The following is a 21248-nucleotide window of genomic DNA, read 5'->3' on the forward strand; positions in this document are numbered from 1 at the left end:
TAAACGTTTTGTTGATTTTTTTAGTCGAGTGGTTGCAGAACAACAAAAAATACTCCTGAACTCAGAAAAACAGAATCAAACACAGGCTCCATGGTTTCTGATATCAAAATAGAGTGATTTATTTGAGACACTGAATCAATTCAACGTTTTGTCTTTGAAACGGGTGACTGCACCCTGGACCAGGGTGTGAGAGATAGTAGCCGTCACAGCACATATTCCAAACCGGGCTCCTTAGCATGCCAACAATGGCCACGATCCCACAGCCCGATTCTCAGTCTGACACAGACAATAATGGCTCTCAGCAAATGAAAAAGTACAGAAAACAATGAACCACCCATTATCATCCAATTGTGACATTTAAAAAAAAAAGAGGAAAATAAAACATTGGCCCTTCAACTTTCAGCTAAATCTGAACATTTACAGTATTCACCATCAGAAAAGTGCACTTGACATTGCTCTAGCAGACATTGACTGAAAGGGAAAGGGTCCAGAAAAAGGCAAATCAAAGTGGTGGCAGGTTGGTTTGAAGGTACTGTTCTTTTCCACGAGATCCTTGTTAGCAGAAGACGCCTCACTACCTGCACATTGGTGAAGCTCAGCCCACAACACGAGCACTTCAAATCTGATCCGCCAGCCGTATTTGGCGAGACTTAACATAAGCATTTTGTTTCTTAACGACAGCAGGACTTTTGATTGACCTCCACCTTCTGGTCAAAGTGTGCTCTGAATTTACAGTAGATTGTTCAGAGGAAAGTGCCAAAGAGAAACCATGGTAATGCTAAATGTAGCTGTACTCGTTCCCTCCTTAGGTCTGCATTATACTCTTGTTCCTGTGATGTCCTGTTCCACATATAATTTAAAGTCATATCAGAAACCCAGCAGGAGACTGTGATTACTCTTCTCTCATATTGTTGAGCAGATAATTGCCTGAATGCCGGTAATGGTGGCTTTCAGGGATCAATAGTGGGAAGCAAAGCTGCTTAACACCTCTGTGTCAATGCCATTGTGACTCACCGAAAAACAAAACAACATGATGCATTGGATATGATTGGCCCAGTGGAAAAAAAACTGTATTAAAAAGAAGCTGATGACACATGCACTTGATTTAAAAAGAGGTCGCCAAGCATTATCAGCAAAGGTGTGACAGCTCTAGCCATTACTGAACCCCTACAGGATGGCAATAAAGTGTACTGTATATAAACATATATACACAGTATATAAGTCTGTGTATTAATCTAATTTACATATCTTTACATTCTTTAATTTACATCCAAAAAGGGAGAAAATTCTCTTTGTAAACCACACTTTTCACATCTTGTCCACTAAATGACTTTTTCTAATCTCCGGTCACTGTAGGAGGTTAGGACATTGTCTCGGCAGGTTTTCCTTTTGTTGACCCGATGTTAAATGTGAGCTAAGAACTACCTTGTAGCGGCACATTCAGTTCTGACTTTCAAAAGTCCATCTGTGGGCTGACAGCAAGAAGTACTCTTGAAACAATCTATTCTCCACTGAGAAGAAGTAAAGCACTCTGTCATTCGGACAACACCAGCGCCTCAGTTTGACGTTGCTTTGATCACGTCCGCAGTTCGCTTGTTTGGACATGAGGTAACATTTGCTCAGAGGAACTCTCAAACCCCAACCTTTCTTTCCTAATTTGTTGCCAAACACATGTCGCATTAACACTTTTTCTCTTTATATAAAACTCATCTTTGCGTTTCCACCCTTACACCCCGATAACAGCTGGACCAGAGGCCCGGAGGGATGGCAGCACTTTCTCATTAGAAACCTGTTAAAACACGGATGCACCCAGGGAGTTGGAACCCATCCTGTCTTCGGGATCTCTTTACCTGCTTCCATTATGTTTCCAATAGGCATATCATAAAACACACATCAACAAACTTTAAGGTGCGCTGAAGCCAGTAGGTGTTGGCTCCTCAGAGGCTTCTGCAGTCATATGGTTTTACTCCTATGAGGGGCTTCACTCCACCTCACAGCTCTAACTGAGCAAAGACGGAGTGTTTGCTGATGTCAGAGGGAGGCAATTCGCTGCACATTCCAGGATTCATCAACAGAGTCTCAAGACGGCTATTTTCGGAGATCAAGAACACATACCTGGAGGGCAAAGATAAGGTAGCTTTAATAATACATTTAAAGTAACAACAAAACCATATTAAAGAGCTGCTTGAAGTTAATCTCTAATCCATCGTCGGAGTGGGCGTCGCTTACCGAGCCATCTGATGCGCTGGCACCGACTTTGTCCCCAGTGCTGTTCCAACACACCTCGAATATCCCACCAGTTCCCCTGTAGCTGTGCACCAAGGCGCCAGTCTGAAACAAGAGTGCCAACATATTAATGACTGTTCCTTTAACACGATTCCCCCCCTCTGCTGAGTATGCATCAGACTCTTACCATGGTGTTCCAAATGTGGACACACTTATCAAAGGAGCCGCTGGCCAGGTGCATGCCGTCGGGGCTGAAGGCGACACTGTACACGGGTTCCTGGTGCTTGGTCAGCGTGTGAATACAAACGCCTCGCTCGACATCCCACAGTCGCACCGTCGAGTCGAAAGAGGCACTGTGGGTGTGGAAAGAGACTGATTTAGAAAACAATATTTGCCTGTCACAACATTACGAGTTTCCTTAGTGACTGCAACAGGACTATAAATAGCATTCAACATTTTAATAGATTTTTGAGGCAGTGAATCGAGCCAAAAAGCTCATTAATTAAAACAAAGGGAGCAATTATTTATTCAAGGCGCTAGAGAGTGTCATTATTTGTGTTTTCGTGAGCATCCGTTAGGTCCTCAGCGATTTCAAAATGCCAACATGTGAAACGCCAACAGAAAAAACCTCTTGGAAACATAATTAACAAGTGCTCCTTTAAGGGAAAAATTACTCAAAAAAGATAGTGTAACTCTGAGACTGAGACAGTGTTGATGATAGGAGGATTTCAATTAACAGATCTTCACCGAGGTGTGAACAGACAGCGCTGATCTCCTATGGGAGCCCTTTGCAACAAATGAAAGGGAACTCAGAAGGATATTACGGAGGGAGCAAGAGTGAAGTCAATTAAAAATGTATCACACACGTACTGTTCAACGTTGCCATTTACTTAAGATTATCAAGTTGCTTCAGAGCGGTGACAACAATGGCAGTTTTATGAGTGGATTACATGCAGGTGGTTCAGGGTTGTCAGTGAGGGCTGTAAATTCCTGTGGTGTTTGAACTCGAACATTTACACATGCATGCACATCTTGGTCATGCTGTCGGCCCCTGACCATAAATAGCACTGGGAACACGGTTTCTTCTGAATGCCAGGCTTTGACAAGTGACACACACACACACACACACACACACACACACACACACACACACACACACACACACACACACACACACACACACACACACACACACACACACACACACACACACACACACACACACACACACACACACACACACACACACACACACACACACACACACACACACACACACACACACACACACACACACACACACACACACACACACACACACACACACACACACACACACACACACGGAACGTGATTGCACTTTACGGTGTGTGACAGACTTCCCACCTGGCGAGCATGATGTTGGAGTTGGGGTTGCTCGTGCCGGGGCCCGTGGGGCTCCACTTGATGGTGTAGATCTCCTTACTGTGAGCCTGGAGGTCGTGGACGCAGGAATCCTGCTTCATACTCCAAATCTGTGTGTGAGGGGAACAGCAGAATATGACTGAATGGAATCAGCACTCAGCGTCTTGAAGCTATAAAGACTGAGGACTAGTCTCACCTTTAAGGTCATGTCGTCTGAGCAGGAGGCCAGCAGCATACCTGATGGGTCCCACTTAATGGCGTTTACTTCATTCTGTAAAACACAAAGCTCGTTAGCAGCCTGTGGAGTATATCTAATCACGGTGTGAGGAAGAGCTGCTCACCGTGTGGCCCTGGAAGGTCTTAAGGGGCCGGTCACTGCCGAGGCGACAGACGTGGATGCACATGTCTGTGCTGCAGGAGGCGAAGGTGGTGTTGTTCTGCCAGTCCACATCCAGGGCGGGGGCTGTGGAGTATTTGAGCGGAAGGTTTTATTTTACAAATCACAACTGAGCAGCGAACACTTTGATAATTTCTTCCGATGTTCAGATACATGGTGGGCCTGCTTACCGGAGTGAAAAGGGAACTGCTGCTTGGCCTCTCCTGTGTGTGCGTCCCAAATGATTGTCGTCTGAAAAATGGAATTGAGCGTTACAAACCACAAATGCAACCTTTATGAAAGAACCAATAGTAAGAATATTAAAAAAGTTCACTTGAGAACTACCAGGGAATGAAATATTGAACAGCTATTAATAAGCATATATGCTTTCATGTCACTGCAGCACACAAAGCTTCCATTAGTAATGTGTTTCTGTTTGTGTGTATATGGTTACATGCTGCATGTGATCTATCTGATAAATCTAATCATTTCTGGGCTCTATATGTTGAGTACAGAGTGCACATAAGATTTACTGATAACACTGCAGTCTGCTCTCTGCTTTATGAATACCAGAAAAAGTGATGTGTGGCAGATTTACACTCTGGCTCTTGATCAAACAGTCCATTTCAAGGCTAGGACTGTTAGAGGAACAATAACACATGAGGATATTATTATTATTAAGACACAAATCTTGTGGGCCATTACGAAATACCTTATCTACACCCGCGCTGAGAATCGAGTTCCCCTTCTTGTTCCACTTGAGTGCAAATATTGGCCCTTTGTGCTGTCCCAAGGTGCTTGCCAGATTTCCTAATGGATAAGAGCCATATCCATTTCTTTTAGAAATGATCCTTCAAAAAATTGTCACAGAGGCTGCATTATTCTCGATAACAACGGCATAAACCTAATGACGGAGAGGCGACACTGCGCTGTAACCAAGGACATACCATCCTTTGTCCAGATCCTGGCGAATCCGTCATAGGAGCCCGTAGCCAGGAGTGTTCCGTCGCTCTGTGGGATGGAAGGATGTCAGAATGGTTACTTAACTGTCCTCAGCTGTTCCACACATGGTTAGAGTACAAGAGGACGGATGAGTGGATGGATGATTGGGAACCTACATTCCAGTCCAGTGAGGTGACGTCTTTGTTGCTGGGGACGTCCTGGCCACCTTCTCGGATGCAGTGGCGCAGCACCAGCTGAGTGGAGTTGGAGTTATTGTTCTCGTTCAGGTTCCAGATCCTGGCGGTGGAATCCCCCGAGCTGAATACCAACGCAGCAGGAGAGGGTCAATAGATTGTTGAAATATAAGCTGTCAGCAATGGATCTGATGAGGCCATATATCTCACAGCATAAAAGCCAAGCTGTGCACACACTATAGTATGACTCACTGAGCGTGCATTAAGATTGGTATCAGCGCAGACAGGGACTCACCCCGAGGCCAGCAGATCGCTGACAGGGTTCCAGGCGCAGATGAACACTTCAGACTCGTGGCCTCGCAGCACTGTGGCGTTGCTGGCTGGTATCTCCACATTTACATCCATCTCCATTGCCTCACTGTGGTTATCTGAGACGAGAGGGCACACACACATTTATATATGAATCTACACATGCTTGCAAACACACATCCACACTTGTCAGCAAGCTATGTGTGCGATAAATAGAATGCTGATAAATGTAGCGCTAATGGATGCTTCAGGAGGTAAAGGCCTTTAAATAACAGCAAGATATCAAAGGAAATCAATAATGGGTTTCTGCTGGTATATGCCAGTGCTATTTTTATTTATCTCCGTCTGAAAATACTGACCCACTTGGAGTGCGCAGTTTAATGGGAACACAGTCGCAGTAAGGATGCAGCTCTCTAGGAGATTTGAACGCTTTCAGATCATTTCAAAGCCTGAAAGAGAGTGAAACCTCACTCACACCACACTCTTCCTGTTAACATCCACACCTTCGATTAAACTCCTGGGGGAAGTGCTGACACAAACTTCTTCTCCTCTTCCTCTTGTCTAGAGCACCACCTAATCTACACCTCTCTGGTTTCCCAGAGGAAGCTTAGCACCTGCTAATTATATCAAAATCTGTGAAAACCACTTGACTGTCTTTCTTTCTTTTGCCCCTTTCCACCCGAAGCAGTTCCAGGGCCAGTTCTGAGCTAGTGCAACATTAACACCAGTTCTTCCCATTTCCACTCTTGGCCCCGAAAAACAGTTCTTATCTGGCTCGATTCGCCTGCCTGTCAAGAACTAAATACCTCATGCTTACGGTTCGGAACCAGAAAAGCACAAGAACGGTTCTTATACAGGAACGGGTTTGGTTGGGAAGAGGTATGTGTGTAAAGCTCTGCCTTATTTTGGAAATATTACTTGAAGTAAAGAGAAAAACAACTGATAATTTGGGCTGATTAATAATGCGACTACTTGGAAGCTTCCTTATGAGAGCAGAGCCAGAAAACAGAGTGCAGGAAGAGAAACTGTTGCCAGCTATGTCTTTGAAAATGTTCCAGATTAATGTCCGAGTGCAGATGTAACAGTGAAACATTAATTAATTCAAACTAAAGAAACTAGATGTATAGATTATTAAACACAATGCTGCACGCTTATTTTCTAACTAGAAGTTTTATTTTTTACCCATTTTTTCAAGACGTTTTTTAAGTTAATTGAGATTTGAATACAACATGTTTACTTAGATTGCTAAAGAGCTCATAGTGAGTCTGTTTTTTAAATGTTTCCTACCATTTCATCTAATAACTTTCTTTCCAGTTCCTAATTCAAGGTAACTGAGACACTTTAAAGGACTCAACATACTCATGTTGTGTGTGCCGTTCTCCTCCCCGTTGAAGGTGGCTTCTCCATTCTTTGGTGCGTTGTTCTGGTTTCCAGAGGTGGAGGCAGCGATGGGACAGGTGGCCTGCTGCTGGGCTAACTTGTCGCGGAAGGCCTGCTGCCGCGTCTGCACCGCGTCCGGCATCACTGCGTCGATGAGCGACAGCGACTCGATCGGCCGACCATCAAACACCGTACCATCCTATAAGGACATCGAGAGTTAACGACTCATCATTAAGCCATGTTTTGTCTACTTTTACAGTCCTGATTCCTTATGATAACAGTGTTTCCTCATCAGTATTCTTTCTTCAGTGTTTCATAGAGTAGAAGGGTGCCTGTAAATGTTATAATCATTGGCAGTTGAATCTAGTGTGTTGTCAGAGGGATCTAAGTTTTTCTTGTCTCATTAAGCAAAAAGAAATCATCAGTGGGAGTTAGAGACAGCAGGTCCTGCCCTCACCTCATTGATGCTGATTTCTGCCTCCACATACTGAAGCCCTTTCTGCAGGATGGAGATGAGGGCTGCAGGGGGCACTAGTGTTCCATTGATGTTGGACTGGCTGATGTGGCTCTCGATGCCAAAGGTGAATGCTGAATGTGAGAAACCTGAAAACAAAAACACCATTCACATTCATTCATTCATGGGAGATAGCCAAGCACAAGATGTGGACAAACACCAAACACATATTCAAATATACGTCTTGTGTGATCCAAACAAGGTAAACAGATACAACCAACACCAAGTATGACATTTGAGAGGTTTTAAAAAGTCAATGCTGACATCTCAGGGATACTAGTTTGTATTCTGCCTGGTGGCTTCAGAAGCAGTCTCGATTAATGGAAATAAAACACAGCAGTCGGGATTTTATTCAATGTTTGAAATAATATTGATTGTTGATGTCGAAGGAGCAAGGCAACATTCAGGGCACCAACTAGGTGTTCATATTACAGGGGCTGAACGCTCAGTGTATTTCCTCAGTATAAGCTGAGGAAAATCGTTAAGTCTGATCTTGCATAACAATAAATATAGTAGCCTGGGTTTATGTGCACGATAAAAGCACTTTCTCAACAATGACCAAATAAGATGTGCATTTTTATCCATTCTATGATAGCATACAACCGTTTCAGTGTGATAAGTGGGACAAACCTGACTCTTGGAGGTATCTGTAGACCAAAAAGTTCACTTCGTCACTGGTAATACTCATCTTAGCCCAGTGAGAGGGGAGGAGCTATGTTGGAAGGCTGGGCTCACTCCTGGAGAAATAGACAGAAAAAAAAGAGGGAGTGGAAATTATATTTAGATGTGTGGTTTTGCATACGACATTCCAACAGATAATGATGTCTCCATCACACTAATAAAATTAGAGGCAAATTCTGCACACTGCACAAAATCTGCAGTGAGCCTTGTTGAGTGGTGTGGACACGAGCCAACACTGTCCACACTCAGTTAGTGCCAGTCCTGTCCCCTTATTCCATGATTCCTTCCTATTACCATGGCTCGGTCCCTTAACCTGTGGATCTATGTGTAGTACTGAATGTATGAATATCTAACCTCAAGTCTCTGGCCTAATAGGAGTGTCTATATCCATTTGGCTTTCCCTGAGAGCTGAATGGTGCTTCCCATTAGTGATGGGGCCAACCATCCAGATAGAAAGAGCCCTGATAAATCAGTAAGGATATTAAATGCCCGTCGACTTCCCATGTAGTGAATTACAGAAGAGAGCAAATTATTCAAAGCAGCAAGCCTGACCTTCAGTTATTTTCAACAAATAGTGGTTCTTAACAGAACTTATGTTAACATTTCAATTGAGATCTCAAAACTGAAGGGAGCCAAGGAGAAAGAAAAGCAATTACATTTTTAATTCCCGCTTGTTTTTTTCCTCAGGCTGATGAAATGTAAGAATACTGTAGAGCACACTGTATCCCCAACGGCTCACGCACATGCTTTACAAGAGCAGGGTGAAGGAAGCTGGAACAACGTTGTTCATACAGCCACGCACACGGTGTAAACAAACAAATATATAGTAGTCTACAAACAAAAGGAAAGAGAGTACTCTGTGGCTATGGTTAGGAAGGTTAACAGGGTTAAAACAGCAAGCTGAGAGTAACAGCTTATAAACAAATATATAAAAAGGGTAAAACTCTCCACTGCTCTCTCACTGGGAAATGTAATGCCAGACATTGTGCTGAGAGTACAAAGACAAATAAAGGGCTGGTAGTGTCAGGTATGAAGACTGCACGGCTGTCCAACTTTCATTCCAAACACTTTCCAGGCCCACTCAAGTTCCCTTTGGTAGCATAGCAACAGGAGAGATCGAGCAAAATAGACAGAGAATAGTGTTGTCCCAATTACCAGCAGGCACACAGCCAGAGGGGATGAGCATGTTACTCAGCATGAATTATTCACTTTCACCTCGGTATATTCTTTCAGATGGAGCCTGCTTTTATTGTGCCACAGCAGACATGCTATGGGCTGGAATTATAACACGCCCTGACACCAGCCATGAAGAGAATATAAACTTTGAATACAGAAAGAGGTGCTATTAAAAAAAGGAGCCTTGCGGAGTTTCTTGTAAACAACATTTGTTATGTTTAAATTGGTTTTCTCTCTCAAATTCAATCAGATTATAATGTAACGAAACACACATTTCCTTCCAATTTTTACATTTGAAGTCCAGTTTTGTTTACTCCAATCACTTCAAGCTAGCCGTGTTGTTCTTCCCTACTAAACCATTGGCTGTGTATGGCATGCTTATGCATTCTGTGCAAAAGATAAACAAGGCAGGAGCCCACTCATACATATACAAGACTCCACGTTTAAGATTTAGCTGAAAATAATTATCCTGAAAATGTCACTCAAAATAAAAAAGATACTGGCTTCATATCACTGTTTCATACATTTCCAAAAGCATCACAGTAAATGCTTGAGGTTGTATTCAGCAAGAAAACAACATTTAGCTTGTCAACAAAGCCACTGTGGCCCCGTTTGTCCACGGCTACTGTGTTTATTTCAGCTTACATGTACGGCTCGCCACATCAAAGCGAGGCGCCGCTGTTTTCAGAGCGGCCGCATTGACATGCCGAACTACTGGAAACGTAATTAACAGGAGGCCTTGAGGCGCTCAGGTCCCGGTGGTGCGGGGCTGCAGCAGTAATCCCTCTATCAGATGGGCCCTCGATGCCACCATCCATTAACACAACTCCCTGGGCATCCAAGCCTCCCTTTGACCAGACAATGAGTCTTCCGGGAAACCAGACAAAATGCTAACCTCTGCAGCGGCTCGGAGGTCTACCCACTGCAGCGATGAGTGGAGTCAGAGCCTGAAGATGTGGTGCCTTTTAAAAAAAGACATTACAAAAGGAAAACACTTACTTAAAAGGCTCCAAAAACACTGTTAATCCCAGAACATGTCCACCATCGCATGTAGAAGGCAGACCCAGATATATAGCCGTCTAGCCTTGGATATAATTATTGCAAAGATGTGATGTTTCAGCTTTTAAAAAGACTGACAAAAACTAGATTTCCCGTCTCTTACAGCAAAGGTCCAGACACCCAGGTGGAGGAGGATTATCGTTGTGCTGAGTTTTGCCGAATTGCATTCAAGCGTGAGGAGGTTAAGGGCTTACAACTGATTTATGTAGTGATACGTATATTTTGTATGCATCAGCTTGTTTCTGTCGATGTCAAGTATAAGTAGATTTTCCGGTTTACTCGTCCACTTCTCTCTCTGCATAGGGAATTATTCAGTTTGTCCGTGTATTGCCAGGAAACCTGTTTCCTAATTTGATCCTATCAGAGGCAAATTATTCTCATTCTGTGAAGCATATAGGGTTCATTTAACACGGCCATCCAGCTCTATACGTCCAGCACTGCAGCTGTAACAGTAGCCTAAATATGTTGATATTGATTCATACTCAATTTAGAATAACTCACAAAAACATTTAAAACAATGGGGCCATTGTGCCGCTCCATTGTGCTGCAGTGGGCCCACATCTTGTTTACCAGACTACTTTATTTGCTACTAAGTTCTGAGTGAAATTGGCCAAGCGCATAGAAATAAATCTGTTTGCTCCTTCTGTTATCCCATTTTTATCCCTCCACATTTCTGTACAAAAGATAAAAATGTCTTTCCTTAAGCTAGCAGATAAGAGGTGTGACCTGTCAATCACGCAGTGCTGACACATGAGGAAATGAGCAATTGTTCTTGGTGTGACAAAATACTGTTGCAACAGTCTCGTTTATAAACCCAGAAACAAAGACCACAGCTTTTAAGTACAAAGACAGTTACTGAGGAATCGGGTGTTTAGCTGTAACTTCTCAAGTAATGATTCCCTGTAGCATCGTTATTTTCATATAGGTCTTAACACTGCATTACAGTTGAGTCACATTGGTGTGAAAGTATGTCAAACCAGGGGACGACCGACCGGAAGACAAAGACCAATGGAAACCTGAATAGGTCAATGATGAGAACCCCTGCTGCGGTCAGCTGGATCATTAGGGTACATTTTAGGATGTTTACTGCAATGTTGGTCAATTACTTAACAATGTCAACAACACCATTGTCCTGCTGTATCCATAGTTAGTGTTTTGTGGCTGTAGTGCTGTTACTTTACTGTTACTGCTCATGTGGAAAACTTTTTTAAAAGCACCTTTTTTTTGTCTTGTTTCTTAACATAATGGACTATGTTACAACTGCCTTTTTCTCAAACCATGTGAAGCATAATGACAATAAGAATTATGCTTCGAATTAAGAACACAATTAATTTTGTTAACCGTATGAGCCATTTGACAAAGCATGACAAGTCCAAAAAGTAAACAAAGCCTTGAGTAAGGTAAGTCAAATATCTGCAAATACTACGTGTGGAAAATGTCACAACAGAAGCCCAACCAATTTAGACAGCATTAGCAAATGTGGCTTTGATAACGATTTGAAAAAAAGAAGTAGAGTAAGGCAGCAATAAACATTCATATTTTCTTGATGTGCAGTTGTAATAATAGATGAACATTTTCAGCTATTTGTGTTTTCATGTTGATAACACAAATTGGGCCGATCATTCACTGTACACGAGCTTGGAGATCCAATTAACCCGAAGACTTGTCCTTAATATACAACAAAAGGACCAATCGCTGATTTAACATCCTCTAGATACATTTCCTCGCATAAATAAATTGTAATTGGGTTGATTGATACACCCTTTATTTGTTTTAGTCCTAGGTTTCCTGGTTAAACACAAAATGCCACTGCAAATAACTCCTGGAACAACCTTTTAAATCTGTGGTATGTGTGAAATCATCCCTCCATCGCTGACAACAAAAATAAATGCTTTCTGAACATAAACATTTGAATCCGCAAATAATGGAGCAATGAGCTACACAAGCAGCCGTCTGCTTCAAATGCAGGTTTTAACAGAGAATGATGTTCAAAACCAGCATACCATGGACCCCATTTTCTCCTGAACAGTCACCTCCTGACAGATGTGCAAACAAGACCTGGAAACAGCAGCCATTTTCTCTTGAACTGCTCTGCCGAGTAAAAACCCGCCTTTGAAGCTTCTGGTTGGGCTGCAGTCTTGGGGGGGGGGGGGGGGGGGTCAGAGTGGGGGGATGGTGGAATGATAAATAATGATTCCCACACAGGTAATCACAACAACCATTTGTGCATTATTCCTCGCCTCTCTCTCAATGAGTCACTTAGCGACAGCCAATGTAGGTCGGCGAATTGGTGGGGGAGGAGAGCCCTCGGTCTCCAGGGGAAACACTTCTCCCACGCCATGAGAGACAACAGTCTGCAGGTTTTCATTCAAACCAAAGAATCTAGCCTCTGGTTAGCACTCCTTTGAGTGAAGAGGGAGAAGTCATTGGTGGAATGACCTACTGAGGTGATCGGTCGCCATGAAAATGCACCCTGTTGGCTCTCTGTGAACATCCACGCGTAGGGCTTTGTACCCTAGGAACCAGTGGGCCTAATCAACTGTTATTCTAGCAGTTAACAATGTAAAGTATCATCAGGGTTACACATTAGCTGGGTATTTAGAACACTACCATAGCCTCTGATGATGCAAACAGACCCCAACGCCAGGATCCTCACAACAATAAGACACATTTGAATTACACCTATATAGATGTGTGTGTATTCTTCTACAGGCCCTGCCACCTAGTGTACTTTTTCCCTGGGGAATGGCGGATGGTGACAGACAGCAAAGATCATTGGAAGAATTCATCATAATGGTTTTTAATCGGGAGCGTCAGGACCTCCGATCCACCCTCAGCGCTGAAGCCATTAGCATCCAATAAAAATGACAACTCCCATTTGCCCGTTGGTGTCATTCGCTATTATCTGTAGAAACAAAGGATGTCAGCAGTCCAGCATTGTTCAGAGCAGAGAACTGCCTGGGTTCTTCCCTATTGATCTGGACAACACACACACACACACACACACACACACACACATATATATAGGTCGAAGGAGTAGAGGAGTATTTAGGTAAAACATTTGAATTCCTAAACAGTATTTCATCCTCAACCTTTAACAACACACCACACTAATCCTTGCAATGCACTGGTTTAACTAAGAGATATTTAAAAGCATTACACCACTCCTAAACCACGGTTGGATTTCTTCTTCCTTTTCAGGACCTGGTGCCTACATTAGAGATTGGTTATAGTATTTGGGTGTGTTTGAATCGAATACAGCTTTTGGCCTTAAGCAGAGACGTGGAGCATGCTTCAGAGGTTTCATATTCCTATTTCTTTCTAAATCCACAACTACAAAGTAGCAGTCTTCAGACCACAACCAATGCAGCAACAAAAGGATTTCAACATATTCAAGATGATTAATACATTTTGCTTTAATATAATCTCCTATCATTTCGTCTTTAATATGTAAATGTTGAAAAGCACTGGTGAGCAACATGTAATGACATCCTTTACAGCACTGAGGTTTTTTGCAGAGCATTGAAAACAATGAGACGTTCTGCTTTCTGAAAATAACCTGGTTTCATATGTGCATGTAAGCACACAAGGAGCCGGGCGCTGTAGGGCATGTGTGTGTTATGGCTGTGTGGGTGGCGGGTGGCAAGTAGATATGTTGTGCGGAGGAGAATGTGGGACACAGAAAGCTCTTTTGATGCTCAGCGCAGCAGAATCTCCTTCTCTAATACTCTTTGAAAGAATAACGTAGGCTTCACAGACTTTCTACGAAACGTTTCTACTTCATACTGAGATAATACCCATATACTATGCCCCGGATTCATATCACTGAGTGTAGATAACAATGTGACCAGGAAGGATAGTTGCACCATTTTAACCGGAAGAAGGACACGAGTGAAGAACTGAACACAATCTCTGTTTGTGTAGCTCAAACAAATGCAATAGTATTCAAAATGACTCGTTTATAAAAGGATGTGTCTTCAAATCTATGCCAGTGCCCGCTTTGGACTTCTATTCTAAACGTTCCTGCATCTAAAATCAAGAGTAAATGATTTTCACATTGTAAAAATAACAAACACTATTACAGGGAACATTTTGTGATTTTCAGTTATTGTACATGCCACCTTTGTCTGAACCGCTGACTGGAACGGAAAGTATTCTTTATGGGAGCGTACAGCGTGTCTTCAACATAAGCACTTAGAAAGAAAAAGAAAACACGATTCTTGGCCTACATGTATCCAATAATAATAAGCAGTGCCCTCGAGATTGTAATAGTCAACACAGAGGCCTCAGCCAGGCTTTTTTTTTCAAGCCACAGAGACACGACAGTGTGGGCAATACAAGTGTTGCTATGGTGACCAGAAGATCTTGCTTTTCTGTCAACAGCTGCTCATGCCACCCTAAATACCCCCCCCCCCCCACACACACACACACACTCTCCTTGAGCTTTCCCTCCATCTGACATCAGGGTCAAACAAACAAGAAAGACAACCAAAACACTGATCTCCATCCTGAGCTTTCCCCGCCATGTTTCCCCAGCTAGCCTTTACACAGCACAACACGGCACTGATACCACACACACCCCTTTGTAGTGTGTGCGTGTGTCCTGTGTGTCCATCTTGCTTAGCCATTGACTGCAAATGAGGAATAAGTGTTAGAAAAGTGTTATATTTCTCAGTGTAAAGTTGTTGTGAGAATTGTTTTATCTGTACGAGTATTTGACATGAGAATATACAACAATCATGAAACACGAATAGCAGATGCTTTTTAACTAAAAGTATAAATCTCATAAAGACACTGAGCAAAAAAATGGTTTCGCTGGGAGGCAATAAATAAACCATTAAGCTTCTGCAATAAAAACAGACTTTGTAATATTTCACAGGGAACCGGTAAAGATTACACGCATATAGAGAGAGAGAGAAATACGATTTAAAGAAAATTGTTCATGTAGAACATTTTCCCAGAGAGAACTTTCACTGAAGTGAGTTCAAATCTGTGTTTCAGTTTTTCAAACAACAGCAAACCTACCGACCAAAGGGTGCCTGGCCAAAGCTATTCAAAAATCAGTATATAAAACAAAAAATCTGTGTTAAATGTGCAGACTTTCGTGCAAGTGGATTAGTGCATTAGTTTAAAACACAGCCTGATCCAATTTAAAGAAATGTAACCAACAGCCGGCTTATGTGGTTGAAACCATAAACTGCCTTTGCTCTCGGGTGGACTACCAACAACTCTGGCTTTCGATTTCACTTCAGTTTATCACTAATTGTAATACTTATTAGGTTTGAATGCTGCAAAACAACCTGGGGGCTAATAACACCATTAAAGTGCATTTGTGAAAGAGAGATAGTGTGTCTGGTTCCAGGGCTTAAAGAAAAAAATGCTGTGACACTTGATATTTGTACTCAATGTTGGCGATGTCGTCATTTCCCCCACATAGTACAAGCTGCAACATTCAGTATATTTGATATATCACCCACCACTTATTTGTCATACAAAAAGTTGCTATGTGGGAAAGTACATCCCATTCATCTTTTATCCACACACAATGTTAGTAGGAGAACTTCCTTGGCTTGTATGGGCACGAATCATCAGAACTAAAATCATACAAATTCCTGTAACGGTTAGATTTCTCAGACAGTGTAAGGATATACTTCCCTTTTCTTCACATTCACTTTATTGCTACACCGTCTACAAAAGATAAGTTCACATTGCTGAATCAGGAAGGGGTGAAAACACACCAAAATCTTTGCTTTAGTGGAGAAGTTCTTTAGCTCGGGCATGCAATTGCTTGCACAACTTCTGTTACACTCATCCACCAGGCTTGATAGTGCTTCAAACTCCTTTTCCTCGTGAAAAACTGGACAGGATAGGAATTATATAAACATAAAATCATAGACTTTTTTACATTGCTTGTTGTTGATATGAAGAAGTCAGATTAGGAGATGTTGAAAAGTGAATGTGATGTACCAGAATGTCAAGTCTTTGAAGAAGTAAACTGAATCATAAGCTATGATGGGTTCAAACTAAATAAAAATACACACTGATTACAACTCAACCACAAACAGCAGAACATTTAAACACCCTTAAATACATCTGGCTTCCTCGTACTTGTTTTAATTTGAATACACACAAACACAGAGTAGAGACACAATGGACACAAGTTCACACGACTATCAGAGCCGCCCTAAATCCAAAGTAAGTCCAAATGAATAACTATAGCTTTGAACTAGCAGAATTCGTATGGGCGTTATTTCAGAGTAACCACTAGAGTGCCACTTGGCTGGAAGCCCGTGCACGCTGCAAGACTCTTTTGGAGGGAGAGAATGGCTCACCTCCCCCCATGGCCAATCATAAATAAATACTGCTACAGAAATATTTGGACAGCCCGATACAGAGCTCTGCAGCAACACAAGGCTGACATGGATTCTCAGGGACAAGGACTTCCTTGCCATACTTATGAGCAGAGGATACATTTCTGTTTGGAACAGTCTAACACAAATGTATTCTGGCTTTGCAGTTCTCTGGCCTCAGTGAAAAACTCCTTTGTAATAATAACATTGAAAAGACTTATCTGACTACGAGCCATTGGGTGAATGAATTATGCTTCCTCACATAAGGAAGGCAGTCGTCTTTTGTCAGACCAAATACAGCATGGAAACCAAAGACAATCATCTCAAATCCTGTCCCTGAACAGGAGGCAGACAGACAATAACCTGTGGGCCAACAGCATTATCAATTTATGTCCACAGTCGCTCAGTGCAAAGGTAACTGTGTCCGTCTTCTGAACAACCAAATCAAAAGAGAAAGTCAATAAATGCCATTGAGAACAAAATGTTAACTAAGCATGATTTCAAGTCTGGGAAACATTTAAAAAAAAACATAAAGCTACCAACTCAGTAAAAACCAGACATCTACCAAAGATATCAATAAGAGGTCATGACTGTAGACACTTACATATTGAGTAGCCTAATAAATGAAAAGGTTATGAGGTAGGCTTATGTTAAGCGGTCTGAAACATGCAATTAGGACATAATAAAAGTCCTATTGTCCTTTGAATAGGTGGCACTAAACCTGTAACCCCTGCCATTAGGGTTGGCAGCAAGTTCTTGACTTTGGAGACAAAACTGGTCAACTGGTTCACAATTGAGAGAAATACAAATATAAACAAAATCACTTAAAATCCTCAAATGCATGTTTACCCCAACACCCTTTTTTTGCAGCCCAACAGTAAAAGTTCTTCAAACGCTTTTGCTCAACTAGTTAAAACCATTAATACATGATAGGACAGTCACTCTTTATCATAAATCTCTACAAAATGTTCGATATATTTTACCAAACTAACAATACATTGGGACAGTCCCAGTACTCCAGAAGGGGCTCTGAGCTAGAGCATGCCCTGATGTCTGATGCTATGTCTTTGACAAGACAAAATGGAGAAAATAATAATGACCCCAAACAGTCTGAAAAGAAAAGCATCGGAGGATTAGATTGATAGATGGATGTCAAAATATTGGATTCAAGTTAGCTGTTGGCGATTTGGAACGTCCTTACACTAACAAGAGACCTAATCTGTTTCATCAAGTTGGGTTATGATGTCAACAAAGAAAATATCCTGATCATTATCAAAATGAAATGTGGGAAGAGGTTAAGTGAGTTGAGTTCAGATTTATATTTTTATATATTTATAACAATTTATTTCTTTATTAATAATAATAATAATAATATAGCCTTGATTATTTATTTTTTAGCAACAGCCCTACCAATAGTTATATTGAAATACTGCCCACCCTATTGTGGCCTGTACACTCCTACAAATCCAATGATATCATTCATTGTGGCATCTTTCTGGTGAGGACATTTGTGAAGATTAGTTTCCTATAGCTTATGACCAAAAAAATAGTGGTAGTCATATAGTCAGATATTCTAGTCAGTGTTCCCATTGCAGAGGTTCACTCCAACGCAACTTCTTTGTTAAAATTCCTCCATCTGATTTCAGTTAGTGTGAACAAAAAACAGCCACTAGGTCAATGAAAATGGGGGCATCACTAAAGCATCAATTATTTGGGCCATTAAATTAGAATAAGGTGTGCTTTAGCAGCTGTTTTGATCTGAATCCTTCTCCTGTCTCGCTTTAATGGAGATATAAACACTTGGATTCTTAGAGGCTAGACAAGACATGTGCCTCTACATGCTGTATACCATTATTCAAAGAACTAAGAAGAGCTATTTGGATAACAAAACACTTTATAGATCACTACACTTTTTTATTCAGTGTTTGGTAAAAAATATTAACATATAAACATCACAAGCTTCACATTAAACTAGGTTTCTTTTGAACATTGCCTCTGTTGTGCTTTAAAGCTAACAGTCAGGAAACAGCTTAATAATAATATAGTATCATGAACTGGCACTGTGTAGTACAGTGGGATGTCTTCACCACATGCACTTCCTAGGTCTGCATGGCAAAATGAATATGTAACATATTTCAGCTTCAACAACATGACTTAAACTGCACTGGTGCAACTTAATGTGGTGTAGGTTTTCTATTGTGCTATTTGGGGCAAATTGGACATATATCTTAATAATTCACCAAAATGTGAATCTTTAAAACCTTTAAAACTTATTGTGTTTTGTCCACAGCTCTCTGCCTTGAAGGCTTAACAAGAGTGTTAAAGCCAGTCTCAGAAAAGTAGGATGTTTGGACAACCGAAAGAGAGAAAATCAAAAGACAAGCAGAATTTCAACACACGTGTGGAGTCAAAGGGTGACTAAGCCGTGTGCCGGTAACCTCATAATCAACGCCATAATCGCCAATTTGTGAATGTCATTATCCTCTTCGCGTACACACAAACACAGAAGCAGCATGAATGTAGTGCAGCCCAAAGCATGCCTCTTTAACTGGCTTACCTTTTATTGTGAGTGAACTCGTGGTGTCCGCCGCCACCTCTTCCTCTTCCACAAGGAGAACCTCCAACTTCAGCAAGCTAGCAACGACTTTCCTCCCATTTTGCTTATCGTCATATTTCAAGTTCCGACCGCCGCTGTATATGAATCACTCTCGACTAATTTGGCAAGCTAACAACGCCGTAATCGCTCAGACACACTCTTAAGTGGCGTTAAAGTTGCAATAAACCCGAGTTTCTGTGGCTGAGGCTGCAGGCTAGTTACTCTGAGGAGTTTCACCATTCACTGAGAGCACAGACGTAGACACACCGCAGCAGCAGCAGCAGGCGCTGAGCGGGAGAGAGACGTAGACAGTGAGCAGAGAGAGAGAGAGGGGTGGTGGGGGGTGAAGGCTAACTGACCTTAAACCTGAAAATTGAAAACACAAGGTTAATTAATTGCTTTAATTATAGTTTATGTCGTGTTTAACTGTTGTCTAAATGACGTGCTGAAATGTCAGTTTATAAACATATACCAGTTTACGTTTAAATCAACGTATGCGCTGGCTTTCAACTGTGTCGTTACCACATAGCTACTGTATAGCTTAAATGTACCTAAAATGGCGCTTTTGGGGGCAACAACCCTACATGTGGTTGCCCCACCTATATTATTAAAATAGCACACTCTCGAAAACCCTCAATAAACTGAATTATTACTTTAATATGTTGGGTGTTTTTAGTAAGCTCTCACAGGGTACAGTCTAGTGTGTTGCCTATCTGGCCTCGTCTGAGCCACTTCCCCTCCCCCAACACTTCACTATTTTTCGCCTGCCCGGTCACCCAGCGGTTGATTAATTCTCCTTTCGCCTTGCTCAGTCATTCAGATTTGGAAAGTAAATAACAAGTTGACATCATTACGGCTCTACACTGGTGTGACACATTCCTTTGGTTACCGTAATACCGGCAGTACTTTCGCATTTAATATTCCATTCTTAAACCATAAGTGCTCCAGCTTCAATTGAAATGCATTTTCTGCATGTTTTAGTTGCATAGCCTACACGTTTCCAGTCGGTATAGAATGTTGTTTACAAAATAACATTTGACAGGGACATTAGCCACATTAGAAATATTGTATCCATATTTCCCTTTGCAAAGTTGAGAATGTTATGTATTGAACATGTAAAAGTAATAATACAATTTAATAGAATATGACGATTTTCAATGAGAGACTTTGACATTTTAAGATAGATGTAGGTTCAGTCTATAGCTGGGCCTGACTGTAGGGCAGTATTTCATTGTGTATTTATTGAGAAAGATGTTCAGCTGCAGATAAATATCAATTTGGTGTTCCACTGAGTAGGTTACATTAAGGCAACAAGATTGCGCATTGGGGATTCATTTCAAATAAACTAAAATGCCTATGTTCATTGTGATGGAGAAACATTTCACCCTGTTCAACCATGTGGATCAATGACGTATTTCTAAAACGTTTTGGTTAACAACGGTCAAATGGACAGAGGAATGAACTACATCTTGTTTTGACCATTTGTAACAGTATGGCAAAATTAGTGTTTTCATGCATGGCATTTGATAACAATGAAACACACATTGAATACCCCTCTTGATTTCCTGCATAAAATATATCAGTGAACCTCATGACTTTGTCCATTCCCGGGCATTGTTGTCCTCTTTTCTTCCATTCACATTATTTTCTGGACCATAATCTATGCTACTGTATATCACATTCTGAGACCATGTAACAAACTCACAGTTCATGGAGGACATGCATATGTCTGTCAGTTTCTGATGTGCATATTTTTTACGACCATATGCTACTCAGAATTCTGTCAGAGCTGTTCTCTAAAGCAATCTATATTTGATGAGAGCAGATAAATGGATATATGAGCTCAGCCCTGCAGCATGCCACATAACAGTTACAGAGCACTTTATTCACAGTTATATAGATTTCAGGGAGAAAGTGGGAACCTCATTTCAAGAAAGGGCAAATTAAAACGTCTTTCCATTCATATCTGGACTTATTCAATATGACCTGTCTGCATTTTACAAAAGCATTTTTGTTGCTCCATGTTTTTCACTGTAAAATT

General features: G+C 41.5%; 1 protein-coding gene across 1 annotated transcript; it reads right to left on the minus strand.

Annotated features, from left to right (window-relative positions):
• Positions 1 to 94: 94 nt before the first annotated feature.
• tbl1x (transducin beta like 1 X-linked) lies at positions 95 to 19477 on the minus strand. The gene is made up of 15 exons (XM_063887634.1): positions 19169 to 19477; positions 7976 to 8082; positions 7289 to 7434; positions 6811 to 7030; positions 5438 to 5570; positions 5125 to 5266; positions 4954 to 5017; positions 4719 to 4816; positions 4198 to 4258; positions 3972 to 4093; positions 3827 to 3901; positions 3613 to 3740; positions 2414 to 2579; positions 2230 to 2331; positions 95 to 2115 (listed from the first exon to the last, which is right to left on the minus strand). Exons 2-15 carry the CDS (start codon positions 8031 to 8033, stop codon positions 2089 to 2091), a joined length of 1542 nt encoding a protein of 513 aa, XP_063743704.1. The 5' UTR covers positions 8034 to 8082; positions 19169 to 19477; the 3' UTR covers positions 95 to 2088.
• Positions 19478 to 21248: the final 1771 nt, after the last annotated feature.

This window comes from Eleginops maclovinus, chromosome 7, assembly GCF_036324505.1.
Source record: "Eleginops maclovinus isolate JMC-PN-2008 ecotype Puerto Natales chromosome 7, JC_Emac_rtc_rv5, whole genome shotgun sequence".
NCBI lineage: Eukaryota > Metazoa > Chordata > Actinopteri > Perciformes > Eleginopidae > Eleginops > Eleginops maclovinus.

What these genes read in the sequence shown, in the direction of transcription:
- tbl1x (XM_063887634.1), bottom strand. Translation starts at nt 8,033, where the DNA reads ATGAGTATTACCAGTGACGAAGTGAACTTTTTGGTCTACAGATACCTC. An exon ending in CAGGATCTGGACAAAGGATG is followed by an intron (nt 4,817 to 4,953) that starts GTATGTCCTTGG and finishes CTTATCCATTAG; the next exon opens with GAAATCTGGCAAGCACCTTG. An exon ending in TCAGCGCGGGTGTAGATAAG is followed by an intron (nt 4,259 to 4,718) that starts GTATTTCGTAAT and finishes TCCATTTTTCAG; the next exon opens with ACGACAATCATTTGGGACGC.